Here is a 21,107-nt window from a genome sequence, read left to right on the forward strand (position 1 = left end):
AGACATCTTTTCTCATTTTCAAACATTCAGAACTCAGTGGAATGAATCTCTGTGACTTAAGCTTAAAATATGTTTTAAAACAAGTCCACTTTTAAAGCTCTAAAATTTGTATGCCAGTAGAGCACTGGGCTCTGAACACCACAGCAACATCACTTCCTCGCCCGTTTGACTGACGTTCCATACCTTCACTCAGAGATTGATGAATAGGAGGGGAAACTAAGGGGGCAAATGTTTCTAAATCAAAACGTCCAGTTCTTGATTGAGCTTTTAGCAGCCAGTATCGTTTTTCAAGGTCAATGATGTCGGATTCTTCCACTGTAAAATCAACAAATATAAAAAAAAATTTTGGTAATACCTAGATCAAGTTAGAATTCAGCAACAAATAAAAATGCATCACTATTCTGCCACAAAGAGAAACAATGTTTTTATGCCTGACTCCTGCAGATAAGAATTAAAAACATAAGCAGTAGAAAAAGGTCCAATTTTACTTTCTTTACCTACAGAATCATCTTCTATTCAACATCTAGGAGTTCAACCATCTATAAGACATCATCAGAAGTGCTTAGAAACATAGGAATTAACTTTTCCCACTGCTCCAGGCTCCAACAAACTCTTAATTTTCATGTATTTTTTCTCAGTGAGTTAAGCAGGCAGGTTATATGTGCAAAACCTTATTTGCCCAAGGTATCCAGTATTTAAATCCTCTAAAAGGATGCAAAGCAGCATTAAAAAAAAAATCCCAGAACTTTTATGGGAAAAAAATAATTAGTACTTGGTTGCTCTTGAAAATTTCCTATTTGAAATTTTTAGCCCTCTTACACAGTAATAAGGCTAAATTTTGATGTGACATTTAAACACTGTATCTTCACATTAATTCTTTCCAAATATAAAATATTTTGGTTCATTTTATTATTTATACTATAGAAGCACCTATAAACCCAGTCAACATCAAGGAGTGATTACACAAACGTAGAAAGACACTTTATAGTGAGGAACTTACAAGTTATAGAAGGGGAAAAAACCCCAAACCAACAAGTACAACAAGGTGCTAGGCAAAGGTGAATAAAAATAGCCAGAGGAAGAACTTGTATTTTTTTTCAAAACATTATATACAAATGCCAGCCTCCTCAGATTTTATTTGAAGTTAAATATATACATAAAAATACTAAGTTTCTGTTCAACAATACTTTTAATCTTTTTACACATGCAAGTGTGTCACAACACTGCTTTAGGTCAATGTAAATTAATTGGTTCTCAAATAGATATGTAATGACAAAGCTGTCTATATTAAGAACACTACGTGTGATCCCATTACCAGATGGTTCTGAGCCTTTAAATCCACGCCAGCTTTCTAATAGGTTTAACTTGAGCTATTTGGCCTGGTTTAGTCTATAGAAACAATAATAATCCTGTAAGGCTTAAGAACAGAAGAGACACAAAAAAAGTTACATGTCAAACTGAAATATTGTTGATTTCTTTTCCTATTTCTGACATTAGAGGTAGCAGTTTAATCAGAACAGTAATTTTGGTTACTATAAGCATGAACTAGTTGTAACCACACAGCAGGCAGCACAAGCTACACAAAACCTTACCCTGAGCAGCAAAAAGTTTGGAAAAAAATTGACAAAAGATTGCTATCTGAAGTAGAGATGGAGGACTGGAAGGGGTTTGCATCTTTCTGTACAATCTTTTCAGACAGTCCAAATAGAAAAGTGCCAGCAATGAAAAACATGCCCTTCTTTCCCTCTGTACGTTCAGACAGGCCATACACTAGCACACAGAACACCCACACCACAGCCTCAGTTCTAGGGTCACCTTACCCTAACACAAATTAGGGCTGAAAAGAGAAAGCTTGCCTTCCCTCAGTCCCAGGCACTGGGGATGCTGCAGTGTCCTCAGTTGCATCAGCTACCCTGTATTTACACACTAAGTGAGATAAGAGGACTGATCCTGAAGAACACTAAATTGATTTCCTTTCTCTTCTCCACCTCCTTCCTAGATGGATCAATTCCCTTATCTGGTTTAACATCTCCTCGCTCCTGATTGTGTTGTGATCACAGAATGGTTTGGGTTGAAAGGGACCTTTAAAGCACATCCAGTCCATCCCCTGCAATGAGTAGGGACATCTTCAACTCAATCGTATTGCTCAGAGCCCCATCCAACCTGACCTTCACTGTTTCCAGGGATAGGGCATTACCCACCACCCCAGGAAATATTTTCAGTATCTCATCACCTGCACCGTAAAAAATGTCTTCCTTACATCTAGTCCGGATCTTCCCTCTTTTTGTTTAAAATCATTACCCCTTGTCCTATTGTTACAGGCCCTACTAATAAGTTTGTCCCCAATACATAAGACAACAATTAAACCAAACATATAAAGCAACATTCTACTAGAAATTAAGGAAGAGAAATGCAGTAGTTATTTCTTTGAAGATCAGCACATAGAAATACCATGGATGCTCAGGACAGCTACAGCTTCATGATCCTAAGCAGAACACTCAAGCAATATAGAATTGCATCTAGTATGTTCCAAGAAGTACAAGGACATCTTGATGGTTTAACGACATCCTGCCCCACAACAGATGAAAGCAAATCTGCCAAAGAAAATACTTTTCCTCAAACTTGCTGCCTCTGCAGGTACTAGTGCTACAGTAACTGATACGAAACAGCTCGCGAGCCATGACATTAGGACCAGAGTACCAGCATTCTGCAGGAAATACAGAAAAAATGCATTAACTCCAAGAACACAAACAAACCAAAAGTAAAATAATGAAAGGGAAAAGAATGAGACAGAACCTTAAGTACCCGAAGAGAATCACAGTACTGTAACACCACCTAAGCAACTGCACATAAAGGGCAAGCTAGCACCGTCATTTAGAACTGCACATACACATTATTGCTCTCATTAGGAAATATAAAAGCATTATGCTAACTCTCTTGAGCATGAACATGTAAAGCACTCTGTTTCCTTTTATCTATCTTTGTGACTAGGAAGAATAATAAATGCGCTGTTGCACTCCATTCTTGAAGTGGTGCAACATTAAGAATATTCAAAAATCATAAGGAAGTTCTCATTGTCTTTACTGAACAGGGAATTTGCAGAAACCGGCTCTCACTGGCAGGTGCATTATCTATCTTAAGTAATCAAGATCGGACAGATGCTTTATTTTGCAAGAGACCCTTTCTCAAATACCTGCAGTAGAAGCTAGTTGTATTCCATTTTTCAAATTGCACTTCACACAGTTTCAATAGTGCTAACTTTAATGCCTTATCTTTTTAACTTCAGAAAAAAGAAGTTACCAGAAAGCACTTATCTGCACTTTTGTCAAGCAATGGTTGAAATTACACATCATTTAAAAGATGCAGACTTTTCAAATAATTATCTCCAAAGGAATCGCTGATAAGAATTAGCCTAAGTGCTACACCAACATTATACCCAAGGCAGGCCCAGGGTGTTGACTCTCCACTGAAAAGTCCAGCATTTTGGAACATAAAACTGACAACGTGGTAAGTAACACTCTTGGTACCAATTACACTTACACATATAAGGTTGAATACAAGTAAAAATATGACAAAAGACTATTTTTAATTCATAGCAACAACAAATTGCAGCCCACTGCAATAGTTTCACTTACATAAAACACAGAGAGATTTATTGGATTACAGGACACGTGAAAGTTTAACTTGGCAGTTGAATGCCAGCTGTTACATAATTTGATTTCTCCAGAGTGACTTTTCTGCACATAATCTTGTAAATCAAACCTCAGTATACGTACTGCACCAGCTATTCCACAATAAATGTAAACTAAAAGGAATCTTTTGACATTCATGATATATACACATAATCATATTTGTTATTGAAGTTTAAATGAAACAGGAAAATAGCAACCTGCACCTACTACCCAAACATACTAACATTTATGAAAAAAACACCTTCTTTTAAAGAGGTTTTATATGGATAAAGTATGTTGCCTTTTCAAAGTATAAAATGTTGTTCCTAATGCCTGTTCAGATCACATCAGGAAGCGAGAACTGGGCTTTCATTCAGTAGTTCAAATTTTAATACCATTATGTTAAAAAATTATCTTATAAGTACAATATAGTCCAAAACATAAAAAAAAGACCGAGTAAGCATTCATTTCTGTCAATTAAATATCTAATAAGTATTTGGGGTCACATGGAGATATTATTTATCTGTGATATTTAGCATATACTACCACTTTCCTACCATGTGCTATTTTATGTCTCCCCCATCACTTGTCCATTAAAATTATAAAAACCTTTGAAATCTGTAAAATTATGAACAGTTTCATAGTTCAATTCTCTAAGAATTAGACTGATGATGGCAAGCACACCTCAAGTCACAGTCTTCACGTTGTAATGGAAGAACAGGTAAACAAAGCATTTTCAGCAAAACCATGTATTTGAGAAACCATAAACCTGCTAAACAAGTGTTAATTTAAACTGAGCTGCCACATGGTGATGGACAGTCAGGCTGCACGACAGTGATAAACACTAAAAAAAAAAAGCATCCTTCATTATAATGCTGTTTTCACAACATGTACACCCTCCTTAAATACTACACAGGCAGCGAGCCATCAGCATTACTCTGTCTTGGAAAAAAAAATTAAAAAGATGTATCCATTTCAGGCACTATTTATTGAATTCTTTATAACACCAGAAAATTAATTAAGTATTTCAATACATTTTAAGACTTTTAATTTTTACCCACCTATTGGTACAATCCTCTCTGGTTCACAGCAATAGAAGCATACCATATTCCCAACATTTTAACCGAAACTTGGTTTGGTTTGCTCTTTACCATGATAGCCTCCACGCCAAATCCAGTCCCTGGTTGCAGAGAGAGCTCTTCATCATGCAACGGCTGAGTCAGAACCGAGACCGAATGACTGAACTCCACACAGTGCTTCTGACCAAACACACTTGTTCGTTGCTTTTGAATTAACACACACAAGACTCCAGTACCTGGGCACAGATTGCTGCTTCCCAGGCCATAAAATAGCCTGGGAACTAAGAGGATAACAAAGTGGCAAGAGGCAGATTAAGTGACACTGAGGCTTTTTCTTATTGGCCTCATCTGCTGTAATACTGTCATCTTTTTATTTTCCTAAATTAAAAACGGACACACAGAGAGAAAATACTGTAACTTCAACCAAGATCCTTGTATATGTCAGACCAAATAGCCCAGGCGTTTATCTAGCAGAATATAGATTAGCAATGCCTTAAGACAGGAACCCACACAGCAGAGGTATTAAACACAGCAGTTCATCTCAAAGCAGAAGCATTCACACACTTAGAAAAAAAAGTAGCCCAGAATGAAATTTTCTCTTAAAGGCACCTTTAATGAACTAAAAATCTTATAATTGTCATCTACTGACCTTGCAGACACAGTGTTTCAAGAGCAGGCACCACAACTGAAGGGGGCAAACTACAGAACTTGTATTTACATCCCGACAGCCTATTAATGTGAGCAAAGTTAAGTAATCACCTCATTTTGCTTTCCTTTTACAGACTCACATCTCCATTTTACCATAAAGCCCTACAGGTTTTTAAATGCATCTCTGACAGAAAAGGTTACTTCCATAACACTCAGTTTCAGTTTTAGACTGTTTCAAAAACTCGCTCATCCATTTCAACCACACTGTCTGGTTATCCAGGGCTTCTCTCATTTATTATGTTAAATGAGTGACAACTGTATGCTCTAAACTATAATTATTATACTGCTTACACTGTCCTACTGCATGTCAGTACATAAGAGCTGTCAGAAAAAGCAAGAGTATTTAAATGAATTCTTCTGATGACAGAAGTCTTTTCAATTCAAAGGAGAAGCAGGACGCTATTTAATCAGAACTCAGTGACACAAGAACTGCGTAAGAAATCAGTATAAATTCCATGGTTTGTCCACCTGAAACCACTAACTCCTCTGATAAATGGGAATATTCTTCCCATGGAAATGGGCTGAAAACCTGAGTATATAAGCCCCTCACATGACACAGAGACACACCAAAATGACACAGTCATAAAAAGGGAAGCACCAGCTGTGCTGCAGCTGAAGAAATACTTCCAGGCAAATGGAGGAAACCAACGAGGTCTCACTTGGAGTCAGCCTGACAGCAAGGGAGACGGAGCACGTGGTCTGAAACAGATCCGAACTGGGCTATTTTGCTTTGACAAAAAGGTCAAGAAGAAATATGAGTCACTTGCATTTATGCTGAACGGTGAAAAGAAAGGAGAGCAGACATTGCCTGAAACCAAGACCAGTCTTGACAGACAATTAAGACAAACTGCCCACAAATGCATGGAAAGGATGTACTGGAATAATTTCCCCAACTGAATTAGAAAACCCCAAATCCAAGCAGCCTCAGTACCTTACGAAAGGAATGATACAGAGACCCCCAGGGCCTGCCCCTAGTGGCACAGGAGACTTCCACGTCTTGTGTTCCTGGACGGCTGTCTGACAAACTAAGCAACAGAATGCTGCGCTTGGAAGCTAGGATAGAGCCACTCCAACATTTACAGGAATGCAAACCAGAGAGGGCAGGCAACAAAATAACATCCTTCAGTGGCCAGGAATTGTTCTATTATTAAAATACTGCATTTGGACTTAAGAGTGCCAGAGAAGATTAGGTGTTTAATTTGCAGTTATTAAGGATGTATAATGATCTGGGGGAATGTTCCCCTACAGAGAATTTTAGTGCTAGCAGTAGTCCCAGACAGGATTTCTCTTGGATTTACATGCACCACTACAGTGCTATTCAACATGATGAGTTAAAAAAATATATATACAAAAATCAAAAGGTACCCAATCATACTACGAAACTGAGAAAACCCAAACTACTGCTGGTTGATCAGTACTCGGGTGTAGGAGAGATTCACATCCCTGAAATTGCTTTTAGGAACAATAGTCCAAGAGAAACTTATTTTGGTAGCTTTCAAATAAAATTATTCATATTTACAATTTAAGTGAAATGGAACAAAAGTTGATTAATAGCAGCAAGTGTGTGCAACTTCCTGTAACTTCAAAATTTCATTTCTAATTACGTGTTGAGAAATATAATCGAAGTCATCTGCATACCAAAACAAATATTATTTACAAATGAAAAAATTAGAATTCCTTTGTTTCCCTGATAGCTTGGCTCATTAAGCAAAAATAAATGGAGTCACTGATGCTTTGCAATAAAATGTTCATTGAATGTTTCTAAATCAATGTTAATAACTTTCACTATTTATATCACTGCAATTTTTCATGTCTCTGACATATTATTTATTCAATGGGAAGTGTCCTGCGAGAGGAGGTTGGGCTTGGCAGGAGGGTCTGAAGCTCAGGCTGGGAGAGGTTGCATCGTGGCCCTGCCAGACTCCAGCAGCCAGGCCAGACAGTCATAACTGCACCAGCAAGTTTCTCAGATCAGTTTTCATTTTCCAGCAGAAAAAACTTTAAAACCTTTCACTCTACTCTGCCAGCAGTGTTTACCTCAGTTTACTAAACATTATTTCAGTTACTCCTTCTCCCAAAAGGCAACTGTTATCCTAGGTAAAAGCACTAAAAACAAGCCTTCATTTAGGGAAAAGGAATTACCGCAACAGCTGCCTTACACATTCAGCTGTGTTAAGCGTACTTCTGTCCCAAATTTCTTATTCTTCAGGTTGACTTGATTAGACTGCAACTATTAAACATAAAAAAAAAAAAAACCAGCAAGGCCCAAGTACTCACATTGTATTGCAGTGACTTTCAAGTGCTCAAGCACTTGTATTTTCCTTACTTTGGCAGCTGTTGTACCAGAACCTATGCTGCCTCAAATCACAAGAGAAATGATTGGATACATTATAAACAAAGTATTTGCCCAGGCCTGCGAGAGACTGGTTAGCTCACCAGCAGTCTAGTTCACCATTTCACCTTCCTACTATCTGCAATTCCCAACAGTTTTTTGCATCTGTCATTTGAAAGACATTGGGCTGCAGATATCGTAACCAGCACAACTACTTTCTTTTTTTCTATTGCAACATTTAACTGGAAAATAATAAAAACAGAGTAAAATTTAATTTTATTGAGAGATTACAGGAGCTTTCCAAATTGGTTTAGGTATACTAAGCCTGTGGACACTATATGGTTCAAAAATACAGGGGAGCCACACAGTTTTCTGTAACACCATGAAAAGCTCAACCCCAGATGCCACAGTTGAGAGCCTGGTTGCACATGGTAACAGTAATGGGCATATCAGAAATGGAAATGAGAACAACTTTAAAAACAGAATAAAATCTATTAAAACAGTAGCTTTTAAAAGAATTTTTTTTAAGGATAAACCTCAGTTTCAGTATAAATAAATTTTCCACAAAAAGCATAGTAAAAACTATTAAAAAAAAAGTTTCAATTTCAAAGTATGAAAAAAAATCAAAGCAAGCTCTGAGGCAACATCCAGAGGCCTGGGGTAAAGCTTTCTTTGAACTCTTGGGGCAAAGGAAGCTCAACAAGGCTGGAGGCACAGCAGTTCTCAGTTTGATATACTGTTTGAGAGACTTTTTCCAGGGTTGAAGCCCAAGAAACTCAAAGAGGGGTTTTCTTTTCAGCATACCTCTTTCTCTACCTTATCTACTAGACCCCAGACTATTTAGTGGTCTTCTGAAACCTCAATGTCTGCTGCAGTCTCTCATATACATTACTTGTCTATAAAATTCTAATTGTACTATGCACTGGATGGTCAGAACAGAATTTAATGCTGATATCTGAAACCCAGAGAAAAAACTGAATGTTGCTTTATTCAAGTAACCACCCATTGAATAGACTAAATGCTATGCTGATACCAACAAAGAAAATCTATGAAAGTACATAAAACAACCAGATTGTTCAAAATCACTGACATCTCAATAGCAAACACCCTTCTCCTAGGGATACCAAAGTCCCTTAGATGCTTTATTGTATGCCTACAGTATCCTTTTACATTAGGTATAATTTAGCAGTCTTCTGTCTTTACAGTTAATTTAAAAAACAGCTGGTCCTTCTTTTATATTAATAAAAACATAAGGATGCATTTGTTCTTCAGAGGTTATTCCTGAATGCAAATCCTAAGGAGGCTTCTCTTTAGTTAATTTACTTCCCTGACTATATCACATGCCAGTAATGTTACTTATAACAAACAACTATGGCAAAGCAACAGTTTTAAACCTGTGAATTCTGAAACAGATTAAAAAACTACACACAACAGTAAGCATCATTCACTTACAGTGTGTGACTCCAGCCAGGGTTTGATAGAAGGTAGGGGTATCGCTGTCATCAGTGAGTGTCACATAAACACCTCCGGACAGCAGCCAACGGGAAAACGTGAAAGCATCTTTGTTGTGCAGCAGCCAAGCCCTGAACTTCTCATAATTTACCTTTTCACCCTATAAGAAAAATAAGAAAATGTGAGTTGTTTATCTCTGCCTTCTAAGTACCAGTAAACAGGAACCATCCAGCTGTATGAACAACAATTGGGACAATGTCCTATAAAAATAAGTACAAAATAATTTTTTCTTTGGAGCTGTGCCTGTTTTTCCATTTCATTCTGAAATGTAGCACTGGGAGGGAAATTAGACTCCCCAGTGCTCTCTGTATTTGAACCGCCTACTCAATGTGGCCTTCAGAAAGTAATTTACTCTGAACCTCAGGTTAAAGGGATTAGAAAAAAAATGGTTTCTTACAGCTCAAAATAACAGAGGTTATTTTTATGAATTTAAACTTATTATGATAGATAAAAGCTCTTATGTGCCAAGTAACAGGTGCTATGAAATCATAAACATTCTGTTATATCTGCACAAGTATACAAACACTCAACAAACAAAAATTAGATTTGTGAAAAGCTAATAGTATGATTAATCACTGCAGTAGCATTTCAACTTTTTGCCTCTATTGACCAAAGCCCACTTTGGACATACACATAAAGATAATATTCACAGTATCTCCTGACTCAGACTCTCTGCTGAATGTCTCATGGAACTGCCTGTTCAGGATTACATAAAAACTATAGAGTCATGGAGGTTAAATGCTGGAGAGGCTGTTTAAACCATTTAGTTGCCTAAAACCATTTAACGGACTAATTCATACAAGACCTAACAAACTAACAAAAACAAAAGCAAACCTACTATCGGTAGACAAACTCATTATGTGAAGATCCTAATCTCTATGGGAAATAAACAGGGGTCTGCAAAGTGAAAGAGGTTTCAAGTAATTATTTAAACTCGCCTAATATCACAGACCATTAAACTGCACTGAATTACACCTCTACATAATCCAACAATTTGCATTTGGCTATGGAATACCTGCACTTGAAAAATCCACTACTCCCTTTGCCAGGCTGCTCAAATCCATCACTGCTAAAACATCTGCTTCATATTCCAATTGGAATGGATTGTTTCAGGTTCCAGATATTGATCCCTTTTATGCCTATTTTTCCTAGACTAAAGCATGATATTTTTCTCCAATAAATACATGCAGAAATATCCCAATACTTTCAGCTACTATCCTAGAATTCCTCACCATTGCAATTCAAGAAAGTCACGATGCTACATTGCTATTCCATCACCAGTTTAATCTGTACATATCCACCCTACTGACTGATAGTATGGTCCTAACCTTCCTCTTAACAACACTGTTCCTGATCTTCTGCCTCTTCTCTTTCGTGAGGGCAGTCACATCAGTGTAGTCATGTCGAAAAACAGATCTAGATGAAAAATAACCTACCGAATTAGGAGCCACAGAAAAATGGTTTACTACTCAGTCACATCAATTTCACAATCCAGTTCATCAAGACATCATATAAATACTTGAGGCAGCACAAAGGCAGAAGAATGAATGACAGTCAGGAAAGGGGAAACTCAAAAATGGTGGACTTTGCAGGATTTAATGCACTGTGGAATCACTTGCTTTACCAAAACCCACCTACTGCGAAATTAACAGAGAAGAAAAATGCAGCCCACAATTACATTTTATTAAAAAATTCTCTAATGGTCTGGATCAAGATTATTTTCTCACTACCTGTTCCACCCTACTGTCCCTCTAGCTTTTGCACTTCTTTCTGTAAGTGCAGCAAGAGCTGTGTTGTGTTTCAGTAAGTCCCTGCATTGTTCCAATCAATTAGAGGAAAGACAAGGAAGAGAAGGGACAGGAAAACTTTGGACAGGTGGAAAGAAAGCATTTTAAGCAACTAATGTTTATATTTAAGTCATGATGCAATTAGAGCAACTAGAGCAATATGGGTATCACTGATTTTGTTTCCTGTATTTCAGAAAAAAGACTGAAGAAAACTCAGATACATTTCAAAGCTTGTAATTTCTAGATGAGTGCATGCAATAATTCTGAAGCACCTATAAACATCATCCTTGAAAGCATAAACTCATCTGCCATACGGCAGGCAGGAAGGCCCACAGCAGGAACATTAAACTCTCTCACTCTCCACCAATGGCCCAGTATGATTAATAGGCCAGTAAATCCTGCTGAGTGGGTGATTACACTATTTTCATTTTAAAAGCAAAATCAATATATAGCATTTTCTTGAACAGTAAGATGATATGAAGCCAAATTGGCATTTATCTTTCTGCAAATGTTCCTAAGTATTACTGGATTTCTTGGACAGTGTGCAATTAACTTTCAGGGTATAATTCATCACACAACATTGATGGGGAATTATAAATAGGAAATACCAAAGTGGGTCAGCTCCATGAACTGGACTGCAGTATACATACAATTAGTGATTCCAGCCAAGAATTAAGAATGTAATCATTGCCTGTGAAGCCAACATGATACCACCATCAGATAAAATGAGTGCTCCTCAGCCAATGCCACAATCAAAGTTATCATCAAAACAGTACAATAAAATTTAAAGTAATTTAAAGAAACAGAGTTTCTAGTCAATAATTTCTCAGTGGAATGTGCAATGATGGCGAGATTTTGCTGGTCTACAGTCCTCTGATAACAGAGGGATCAGAGCACAGAAACCTGACAGTTCATCAGGATCACAAGTGCCAAAGAAGTATCTGCGAATATTTAAAAATAACAAATGGCCTGATTTAGAGAAGGACTTCAGCAAGCTTCACAAAGGTTTTATCTCTCAAACAGCCTAAAGCATAAATAAAGGTAGAACCTGGCAGGCACAGTGAAACAAAAGTAACACTATAAAACTATTATTTTTTAAGCAACCATTGTTGGCAGACATTCACAGAGCCAGGACATAGGTTTTCTTTCCCCTCTCAGATTTGTGTTCAATATTTCTTCCCTGACTGCAATAAAATGCCCATTAATGAACAGATTTCCACTGGCAATATTAGTATTTAAATTTACTTGATAATATGATTACCCCTGGGAAATTATATCTTTCAAACTAGCACAGTAAGTAAAGCAGCATGGAGAATGCCTACATTTATATACCAGGCTGCTATTCACATCAATATAAATTACATATAATATCACAACATAAAAATCTACGAGCTTTTACACAATTTATACAAGCGCAATTTGTTCCTATACATACACCAGCATGTAAATGTCAGAGAAAAACAAACTACTCCATGTAATTTTCATTTTTTTGTACATACAAAAGTATAAAAACCATATGGAATACCTCAGAGAAACATTTCTTCAGTGACTCTGGGACTTTCCCATCAACCACATGCAGCATCTTCTCCATCTCTTCACGGACAACATAACTCCCAGATTCATTAGAAAAGAGACTGAAAATGTCTGGGGAAGCAGAGATATGTTTAAACAACTATGGTAGTTACATTTTTCAAATATTAAGTTTACAACTGGCTGACAATGCCAAAGGCCATGCAACAATTAAAGGACTAAAAAACTTAGGTTGATTCTATCACAATATAGTTCAACAAGGTTTTGGTCAAGAAGGATCTCCTTCTTTTACCACTGCCCACTAATCAAAAGGAAAACAAATACTATCAAGTCAGATTAACAAGGAAGACAAAACAACAGAAGTCAGTAGGCAGATGCTTTAATTTGTTTTAAAAAATATCAATGCCTTCCTTCTTCCTCTGCCCACATACAGTGATCTACAGTATTTCTGTAGGATCCTAATAGTTACATTCACAACAACTTATCAAATATTTCATTTTGGTGAATACAGAAAACAAAAAATGCACTGAATTTCAAAATCTACAGCTAAAAATGTCTGAATAAATACTTCATTGGCAAATGTATGCCCTGGTTACATATAAAAATACAGACTTATATACCACAATTTATGATTGTTTTAGGTAAGCGTATTTTACATTCATTATCCACTGTTGTTGCTGTTGTAAGTTACATTACTTACATTTTGTTTTCTCCTCCTCTTTGCCTCTTGTAAGTAGAACTAGTCCAACTATCAGGTTATTGAAGTGCAGCCCTTTGGATATTCCTCCAAATGAACAGTAGATAACCTAGGAGAATAGAACAGTGAAGTCAACCAAAAAGTTAACAGGGAGAACAAAGATGTCAGAACTAAAAGCAACAAGTTACACTGAGGCTCCCTCTAACATGGTTTCTAGGCTAGTCACCTCACATTTGACCAAGCACACTTCTAATACTGATTTGGTTAGGCTTTCATAGCTTTTCCAGTACAATAGCCTTTCCAGGGTCTTTTATTTAAGGAAACACAGGTACTTTTCATGAAAAGCAATATAAAACAACTTTCAGAATCCTCCAGTGCTTCTTGTTTGCTCACTAGTGCTATTTGCCCAAACTTCTTTATCAAGGCAACGAAGACAAAATCTCCTCAGACAAGGCTTTGATAATCCCAATGCCATTGAGAGGTTGTTGGAGAATGAAGCAATGGGGCAATGATTCATTGCCCCAGTCACAGGAGATGCACTTCCAGTAAGCCGTCAAAAACTATTGCTTTGAAAAGATGGAACACACACAAAAAAAAACCTTTCATCAACTATATCTTAACTTTCCTAACACTGCAGCTGTTTAAACCGCTGCAGTTTAGTACTCTGCTTTAACAACAGTATTTGAATCTTCCTTACAATAGAAAGCATAAAATATCAAGTCAGAAGTTACTCAAAGATCCACAGAGCAGCCATGAGAAACAACACAGTCACTAGAAGGGCTGAAGCATTCACCTTTCACCTAACAAGTCTGTACACTGCAACTTAACTTCGGCAACAGCACCTTAGCAGCGATTCAACACTGATTTCTGGAACATGAAGGAAGTAAGTCATTGTAGGACAAACAACTCCTTTTGGTAAACAAGAATCACCAACTCACTTTTTACAATACATAACTTCACCTTGGCTCTAACCCTACAGAGAACAAATGAAAATATGTGTGCAGTACTGCTCTTCAAACATGGACTCCTCCTGTAATCCCAGATCTATTCCTACAAGCACCAGTACTTTATCAGTATCACAAGACAGAAATCTGCATTAGGTATTAGAATTTAAATCAGTCAGAACTTATAAATTATTCTTACATAGAAGAATTATTTCAGTGCCTATGTCTTTTAATTTGATTTTCTTATAGGTATCACACTGAGCATTTAGCCATAAAGAGGATGTATTAAGTCTAGCTGATGGGGAACTATTACTGTGAAAGACTGAAGTGATTTGTCACTGATCATGGTTTGGATAGCAGACTTATATTTAAAAAAACAAGCTCAGCAAATAACTTTTTCAGAGGGAAAGATAAAGTAAAAGAGATCAACTTCTGTAAAGAAAAGTGATGTGCACATTTTAAATAGTACTTCCTTTGCTACATTTTAAATAAACAGCATTAAGACAAGCATGTATACAGGCAGTTACGTACTTCTTTTCCATTTTTCTCCAGTAAAGCCCTGAGTACATTCTTTACATGAGAATCTAGCCACATAGCAATAGTAGACTTCAGAGGTCAGCAGAGCTTCAGAAATATCATGGAAAGATTCACTATTCTGTGTTTTAAGCACAAAGCAGAGTGACCATAACCACGCAGGGTACATCCTTATAATGGCTACATATAGTTTAAAACTTCCCAACCTTTTACTTCCCAAAATATACATCTGGATATTCAGGATTACTTCCAAGTCATCTACCAACTACTAGCTGGACTGGAATGAGTAACTTAGTCAAGCACATATCAGTGACAATCCATGATCCAAGTCTAGAACATTTACCTTCAGAAAGGGAACATGCATTGTGATGTTATATGAAAAATGGAAAGAAACTATATTAGCTCTTGTATCTGTATACACACGTTTGTGTGCGCACATTATCATCCACATGCATCTCCTCAGAAAAACAGCAAGTTCATAGATTACCTCAGCAACTTTTGGAGGGACTCCATCACCGAGAACTTCCCTGATGAAGCACTGTTGAGTCATATAATATGAGAGTCCACAAGTTCTCTTGAAAGCATCTTTCAGTCGCTTTAGCTCTATTTCTGTAACTGTTGAATAAGAAGAGAGGAGAAAAAAAAATCATCAATAAAGATGTTGCAGAAATGCAACAGCTTAAAGACTCTCAAAATCCTATGCACCTTACACTTAAAACAAAAGGATAAGAGGAAATTAAATGCGTGATTTCACCGAGACAATGGGCAAATCTGACTACCATAAAATGAGATCTAATAATCTAATCTTCCCCAAAAAAGTGAAGTAGACATAAAGTTAACATCAGTGACTACAACAGTTCACTGCCTAAGTTTTCTCTGCCTACAATAGCGTATTATAATTTCTTCTAAATTAAGTACCATTGTGACACAAAAGGAAAATAAGCTCACTTTATGATCAATTTTACATTGCACATAGGCCAGAGAAACAATCTGTAACCAGCAGTGGTGGATATTAAGAGCAGCTCCAGCAGGACGCTTCAAGCAGTTTCATCTAGCAACCAGTCTACTATGCTTGTTTAAAAAAAAAAAAAAATTTAATCACCACTCACATGCTCATGAAACAGTACAGTTAAGTATGAATTCAACAGGAATAGTACACTTAAACTTTCGACTATATGTAACTCTTCACTTAAGAATTCACCTTGCACAATCAAAATTCAATTGCCAGCAAACCAGTTTGAACGTGTTCACGATCTGTAAACACGAGAAGTTTGATGACATCCCATTTATACTTGCAGCACATGAGCTTCCTGAAAAGCAGCCCCTGCTTTCAGATTTTACCAGCGTAAAGCAACTTTCTAACAAAGTGCTTATGAAGTGAAGTATCTCACTGAACAGAACAAGTTCTTTATCAAAAATCAGGTTGCAGAGAATAACACATTATGACCTGGATCACCTTACCACACAGTGCAGAAAGAGCTATTTTCCATCTAGAAGCCAAAAAAAATGATGCTGTATATGACAGCTATTTCACTGTATTTATAGTTAAGGCATTTTCCTCCTGATACAACAAGCCAAACAGAAGCAACACTTACATGGCCAAAAGCTTGTCAAGATTTTTGTAGCTACAGCCAAAACAGAACACTTGAAAACTTAGTCCAGCACTCTCCTTAAAACTTCTACATTTCCATGAATTCATTCATCAAAAGAGAAATCACTCCTTGAAAGTAAATCACATTGAAACATGCCTCCCTAATTTTAATCCTATTGAGCATTGAAACAGACTAGTGGCTTCATTTAATAATTGTGTGCAAAACCAATAACTGGGTCATGGGGTTTTTTTCCAGATCTCATTGCAAATTCTGGGTGGTTTTGACCAGAAAAAACATTCAAAGGATCTAAGAAATAAACCTGTGACCTACACAGCACGGGTGCTATCAGTTAACATATTTTGCAAAAGACATACTCAAGTTATTGTCATTACAGACCTTGCTTTAATAAAACAAGCCTACTTTAGTTATATGGAAGAAGAACATTGGTATAAAAATGTTACCTGGCTTATGTGGCACTTGCATTTCAGTATTTCGTATTTAACATCTGTCCACAGAGTCATTTTCTTTCTTTGTATCTTTACATGTGATGCTTTAATGAATCATCAAACACAGTAAGGCACACCAGTTCGAGTTTTCTTCCTGGATTTTCCCTAGCTAACTGGAAACAGACTATCAGATAAGATATTTACAACTTGAAGTTGCATTCTCAACACTCTCCACCTCTTCTGAAGGACGGAAACAGGAAGCAAAATAGATTCTTCAATGAAACCAACCCTCATATCCCAGCCCTTCCTCCAAACACGTGCTAAAAACTAACACAAGCGCTTCCCATCAGAGGATATTTCACCTCCTCTCCTTCACATCTCTTACGCACAATGCAACCAGAGCAAATCTCCACCTAACAGGAACAACTCCCCACTGCACTTCTAATGAGTAAAAGCTTGGGATTGCTAAGGGTGTGTAAAAAGGGGAAGCTACTAGCTGTTATTTCAGTAAGGTAAAGCAAACAACTCAGACCAATTCTAGCAATTCTAGCAATTCTTTGTTGGAAATATTTTAACTTACTATATGTTTTTTATATGTATGTGCAAACACACATATTTTTAACAAAAACAGATTGTTTTCTCATCTTCTGTTAATTTCTTGAACTCCTCACCAGGAAATCCAATCTGGTTTGTGGACATTCAGCAAAAAAAAAATCATACCCAAAGCATTAATTAATGAGCCGCTTACAGCTTTACATGTATCATAATGGACTTCCCAAGTAATCTAATTAATCCTTGAGGCAAAAATAAGGTTGAAAAAATACACAATGTATACAGCCACTTAACACAGCATTGTATTACTATCGAATTTTTCTGGTTTAGTTTCCTGACTGCACACAAAATTAAAATAATTTTCATTAAAAATTATGAGGGACACATTTTTTTTCCAGCATTCATTTAAAACCACTGACTTTGTGTCCCTCAATCCCATTCCTTAAAGTTTCTCCCCACCATGGCAGCACGGTGAGGAGGAACGAAGGCAGCTCTGTAGGAACCCAGCTGCACTCACAATCCCTGCAATGTCTGGACAGAGCAGTTCCACACAAACACCAGTTACCTTCCAGCTGCCAGCACTGCTGAGCCCACTCCTTGCAAAGCACTTCTCAACAGGAACACAAGCGCAAGCTGAGTTATACTTGTGTGCTCTTTTCTTGCTAGGATTAATTAAAAGAAATATAACAGCCCATAGCCATGTAAAACTTGCAATTACTGTTTTAATAGAAACTTTTATTTATCCAATAAACGTGAACTGACTGTATGCAATCGGCAAGAAAATAAGGTGATTTCAGTCAAATACTTGAATAATCATAAAATTTACTGGCCATGCTTTTAGGACATTTACGTGTATTAACAGAAATTAAAGCCATTTGTACTCTGACAACCCTAATTGCAGACGTATCAGTGCTACAGAGATATTTTATGGTATCGTCTCACATCCCTAAGGGCACGAAACAAGTTATGTGCTTCTAGGAATAACCGAAACACAACCACCTCTCTGGTGATAGAACTGCATACATCAGTCTATCTTTCGCTAAACTCTGATGTAACAAAAAGCAGTGAATTAATTTAACCTTGGCAGAGTTGCTGCTTCGCAGTTTTGCATGACAGAGAAGGCCTCTAAGCAAATAAGTCTCACTGTGTCACGAGAAAAGACAACAAGCACAGCAATGGAACTTAAGCCAAGTACATCTTGGGAATACACAGCACTCCCAAAGCACTGCAGGCAGCAGTCATTGGGACTTCCTCGAGCACCTGACTGCCAAGTGTGTACTGCAGGCAGTGTTCAGGAATAGGAACATCCCACACATACATGCCTACCACAAATATAGAAGTGACTGGATGACTATTGAAGGCAGGGAGAAGGCTAGGATCTTCCCAGACTTGTCAACCAACACTACTAAGACCTTCAAAGAGAACTGTCAGTGTATCATTTAATAGTAGATGATACAATAGAAAAATAAAACCAATTTTCAGTAGTTAGCTACTGTACTCTAATTCCTAAAATTATATCTGCCTACTTTCAAAAAACCCCACTGAAGGAAAAAAGACCTTTCCACAAGAGGAAGTCACAGACAATGTCACACTGTCTAGGCTACTTTTACTAATACAAACCTCCTTGATGCTACCTTGGCTGAATGGCTTCCAACACAGCTGAAGACAGTTAACAGAAGATCAGTGCTGCTTCCAGCTCTCCAGGGAATATTTCAGCTCCATTTTGTTTAATAAAGTTTAAATGAAACCATGCAACCTCAGCTAAATATGTCACCACAACTTAACAGTAATTATAACAAACTTCCAGCTCATTCAACTACCATGGATATTTTTAGTTTGATAGTGTTACTTAAACTTAATGCTGTTTATATGGATTTACAACTCTACTATTTTTTAAATTCATCTCTGTCCAGGTAATGATTTGTGTACTGCCTTCCAAAACAATCCCGTGCTAGAAACCACCCTCCTTCCACTGCTTTCACTCCTCATATTTACCACCAAGACATCCTAGAGTTTCCTCTTAGAATAAACCTCTATCTGAAGCTCACGTTATACAAGCCTATGGCCTATGTCACCGTTTAACCCCACCCAGCCAAACTCGGCAGCTAAAGCCTTGCATGGTTGAGCCTCCAAATAACCCTTTCTCCCCAGCACCCTGCATGGAGAGAAGAGAGGGAAATGAAAGGAAGAAGACTTACGGGTTGGAAACTAGAACTACAGCTTTAATGAAAGGATAATGATAACAATGAAAATAATTAGAAAGTAATAAAATATAAAGAAGTTCTAAGATAGTGTCCCCACACCTCGATGACTACACATCACCACAAATGCTGCAGAGCAGACACGAGGAAAAGGGTCCACGGCTAGGAGGGAGCTGGATTCAGGAACTGAATTCAGGAAGATATGGATCTGGGATCAGAAGCAATCAGACAGGCAAGGTCCTCACTGTATGTCAGTCATCAAAGAGGGCAAGACCTTAGTGATCGCTCATATTTATACCAAGTATGACGTATATGGGATGGAAGAGTTGGTCAGTTTAGGGTCACCTGCCCTATTTGCCCCTCCTAGCAGGTACGGCTCTTTCTGCCAGCTTGAGGATGGCCTTGGTTAAGTATAAGCATTGGCCTTTCTGCATACCAATGCCCTGTGTTACCACTTTGGAGAAGAACACCGTCTCACAAACATGCAGTTAGTTTTCAGATAAATGAAGTCACTTAGAGCGACCGAGTTAAGAGTCAGAAGCTGATCCTACTTTAACTCAAACCACAATAGCCTACAAGTTTATTTTGCCACCCACATAAAACTGACCTGAATTTCAGAAGGGATCCCCACCAGCTGTGTAGCTGAGATAAACGGGAGCTGCAGGGAATCTATCTCAGAAAAAAAAATATGCGACATTTATGTAGAAGCCTAACGTTAGATAATCTCATTCTGGACGTTAGATATAGCTTTCCATTTGAAAAAGGAAGGCGGAAAACATGGCTGAAGTTACTCCCCTCTTCCTCATCCTACTTAAAACTCACAGGGGTTGGTAAAAACAAGGTTAACCATCTGAAGTATTCACTGGCAAATATTCAAATTCTGTAATGTTTACACGTGCTCTACTGACTACTCTCAGATTTGAAGGCTGTTCTGTATAAAAATTGTAATTCAAATAGTATAGATGAAACAATAACTTATGTATCACAATTTCTGTTCAGGCAGCGGATAGCGTTCTTTTTGCTCACCCTTTCTGTAATGTTAAAGTATATCTTTAGATGTACCTTAAATTCTGTTTAATGAAACCAAGGTGGAAATAACCAAACCTTACACTGGCACTTTAGTAAGTTTTGCAGATATATTCTCTATTCATTTTAGAAACTTCTTTCTTTCCACATCCTGTAGCATTAATCCCACCTCCACCTTCTCATCTTTATCTTGGAACGTTTTAAAATGCACTGTGAGTAACATATGATTCTATGTACAGCCCAACCTCTGTCACTCAGAGACAAAGGTCATAGTGAAAAGCATGGGGCAACTTTATACAACAAACACCAGTGCAAAACTCAGCAAGCAATACCTGGGGAGTAAATACCTGTCTCAGCAGACGTCACCCTGCTCTTACAAGATTGCTAGTGAAATTTATTAAGAATCATCATAAAAATATGACTATATAACTAAATACACCAAATATTGATATTTCTGCTTGTTCACCTCTGGTCAGATCGAAGCCAATTCCTTACT

At 37.4% G+C, this 21,107-nt stretch overlaps 1 protein-coding gene across 4 annotated transcripts in view; it reads right to left on the minus strand.

The window, feature by feature from the left end:
- The window catches only part of USP32 (ubiquitin specific peptidase 32), a 70,203-nt gene that overhangs the window by 33,043 nt on the left and 16,053 nt on the right, over positions 1-21,107 (minus strand). For 3 of the 4 annotated variants that reach the window (XM_069874183.1, XM_069874185.1, XM_069874184.1), the window contains exons 2-6: positions 15,282-15,409; positions 13,320-13,425; positions 12,615-12,733; positions 9,243-9,402; positions 184-315 (exon numbers count right to left, since the gene is read on the minus strand). In XM_069874183.1, the coding sequence (XP_069730284.1) occupies positions 184-315; positions 9,243-9,402; positions 12,615-12,733; positions 13,320-13,425; positions 15,282-15,409 (645 nt within the window). Of the gene's footprint in view, positions 1-183; positions 316-4,732; positions 4,881-9,242; positions 9,403-12,614; positions 12,734-13,319; positions 13,426-15,281; positions 15,410-21,107 lie in introns of those variants that run through there. The other variant, XM_069874186.1, reaches the window with a different exon arrangement.

This window comes from Phaenicophaeus curvirostris, chromosome 21 (genome assembly GCF_032191515.1).
Source record: "Phaenicophaeus curvirostris isolate KB17595 chromosome 21, BPBGC_Pcur_1.0, whole genome shotgun sequence".
NCBI classification, from domain to species: domain Eukaryota; kingdom Metazoa; phylum Chordata; class Aves; order Cuculiformes; family Cuculidae; genus Phaenicophaeus; species Phaenicophaeus curvirostris.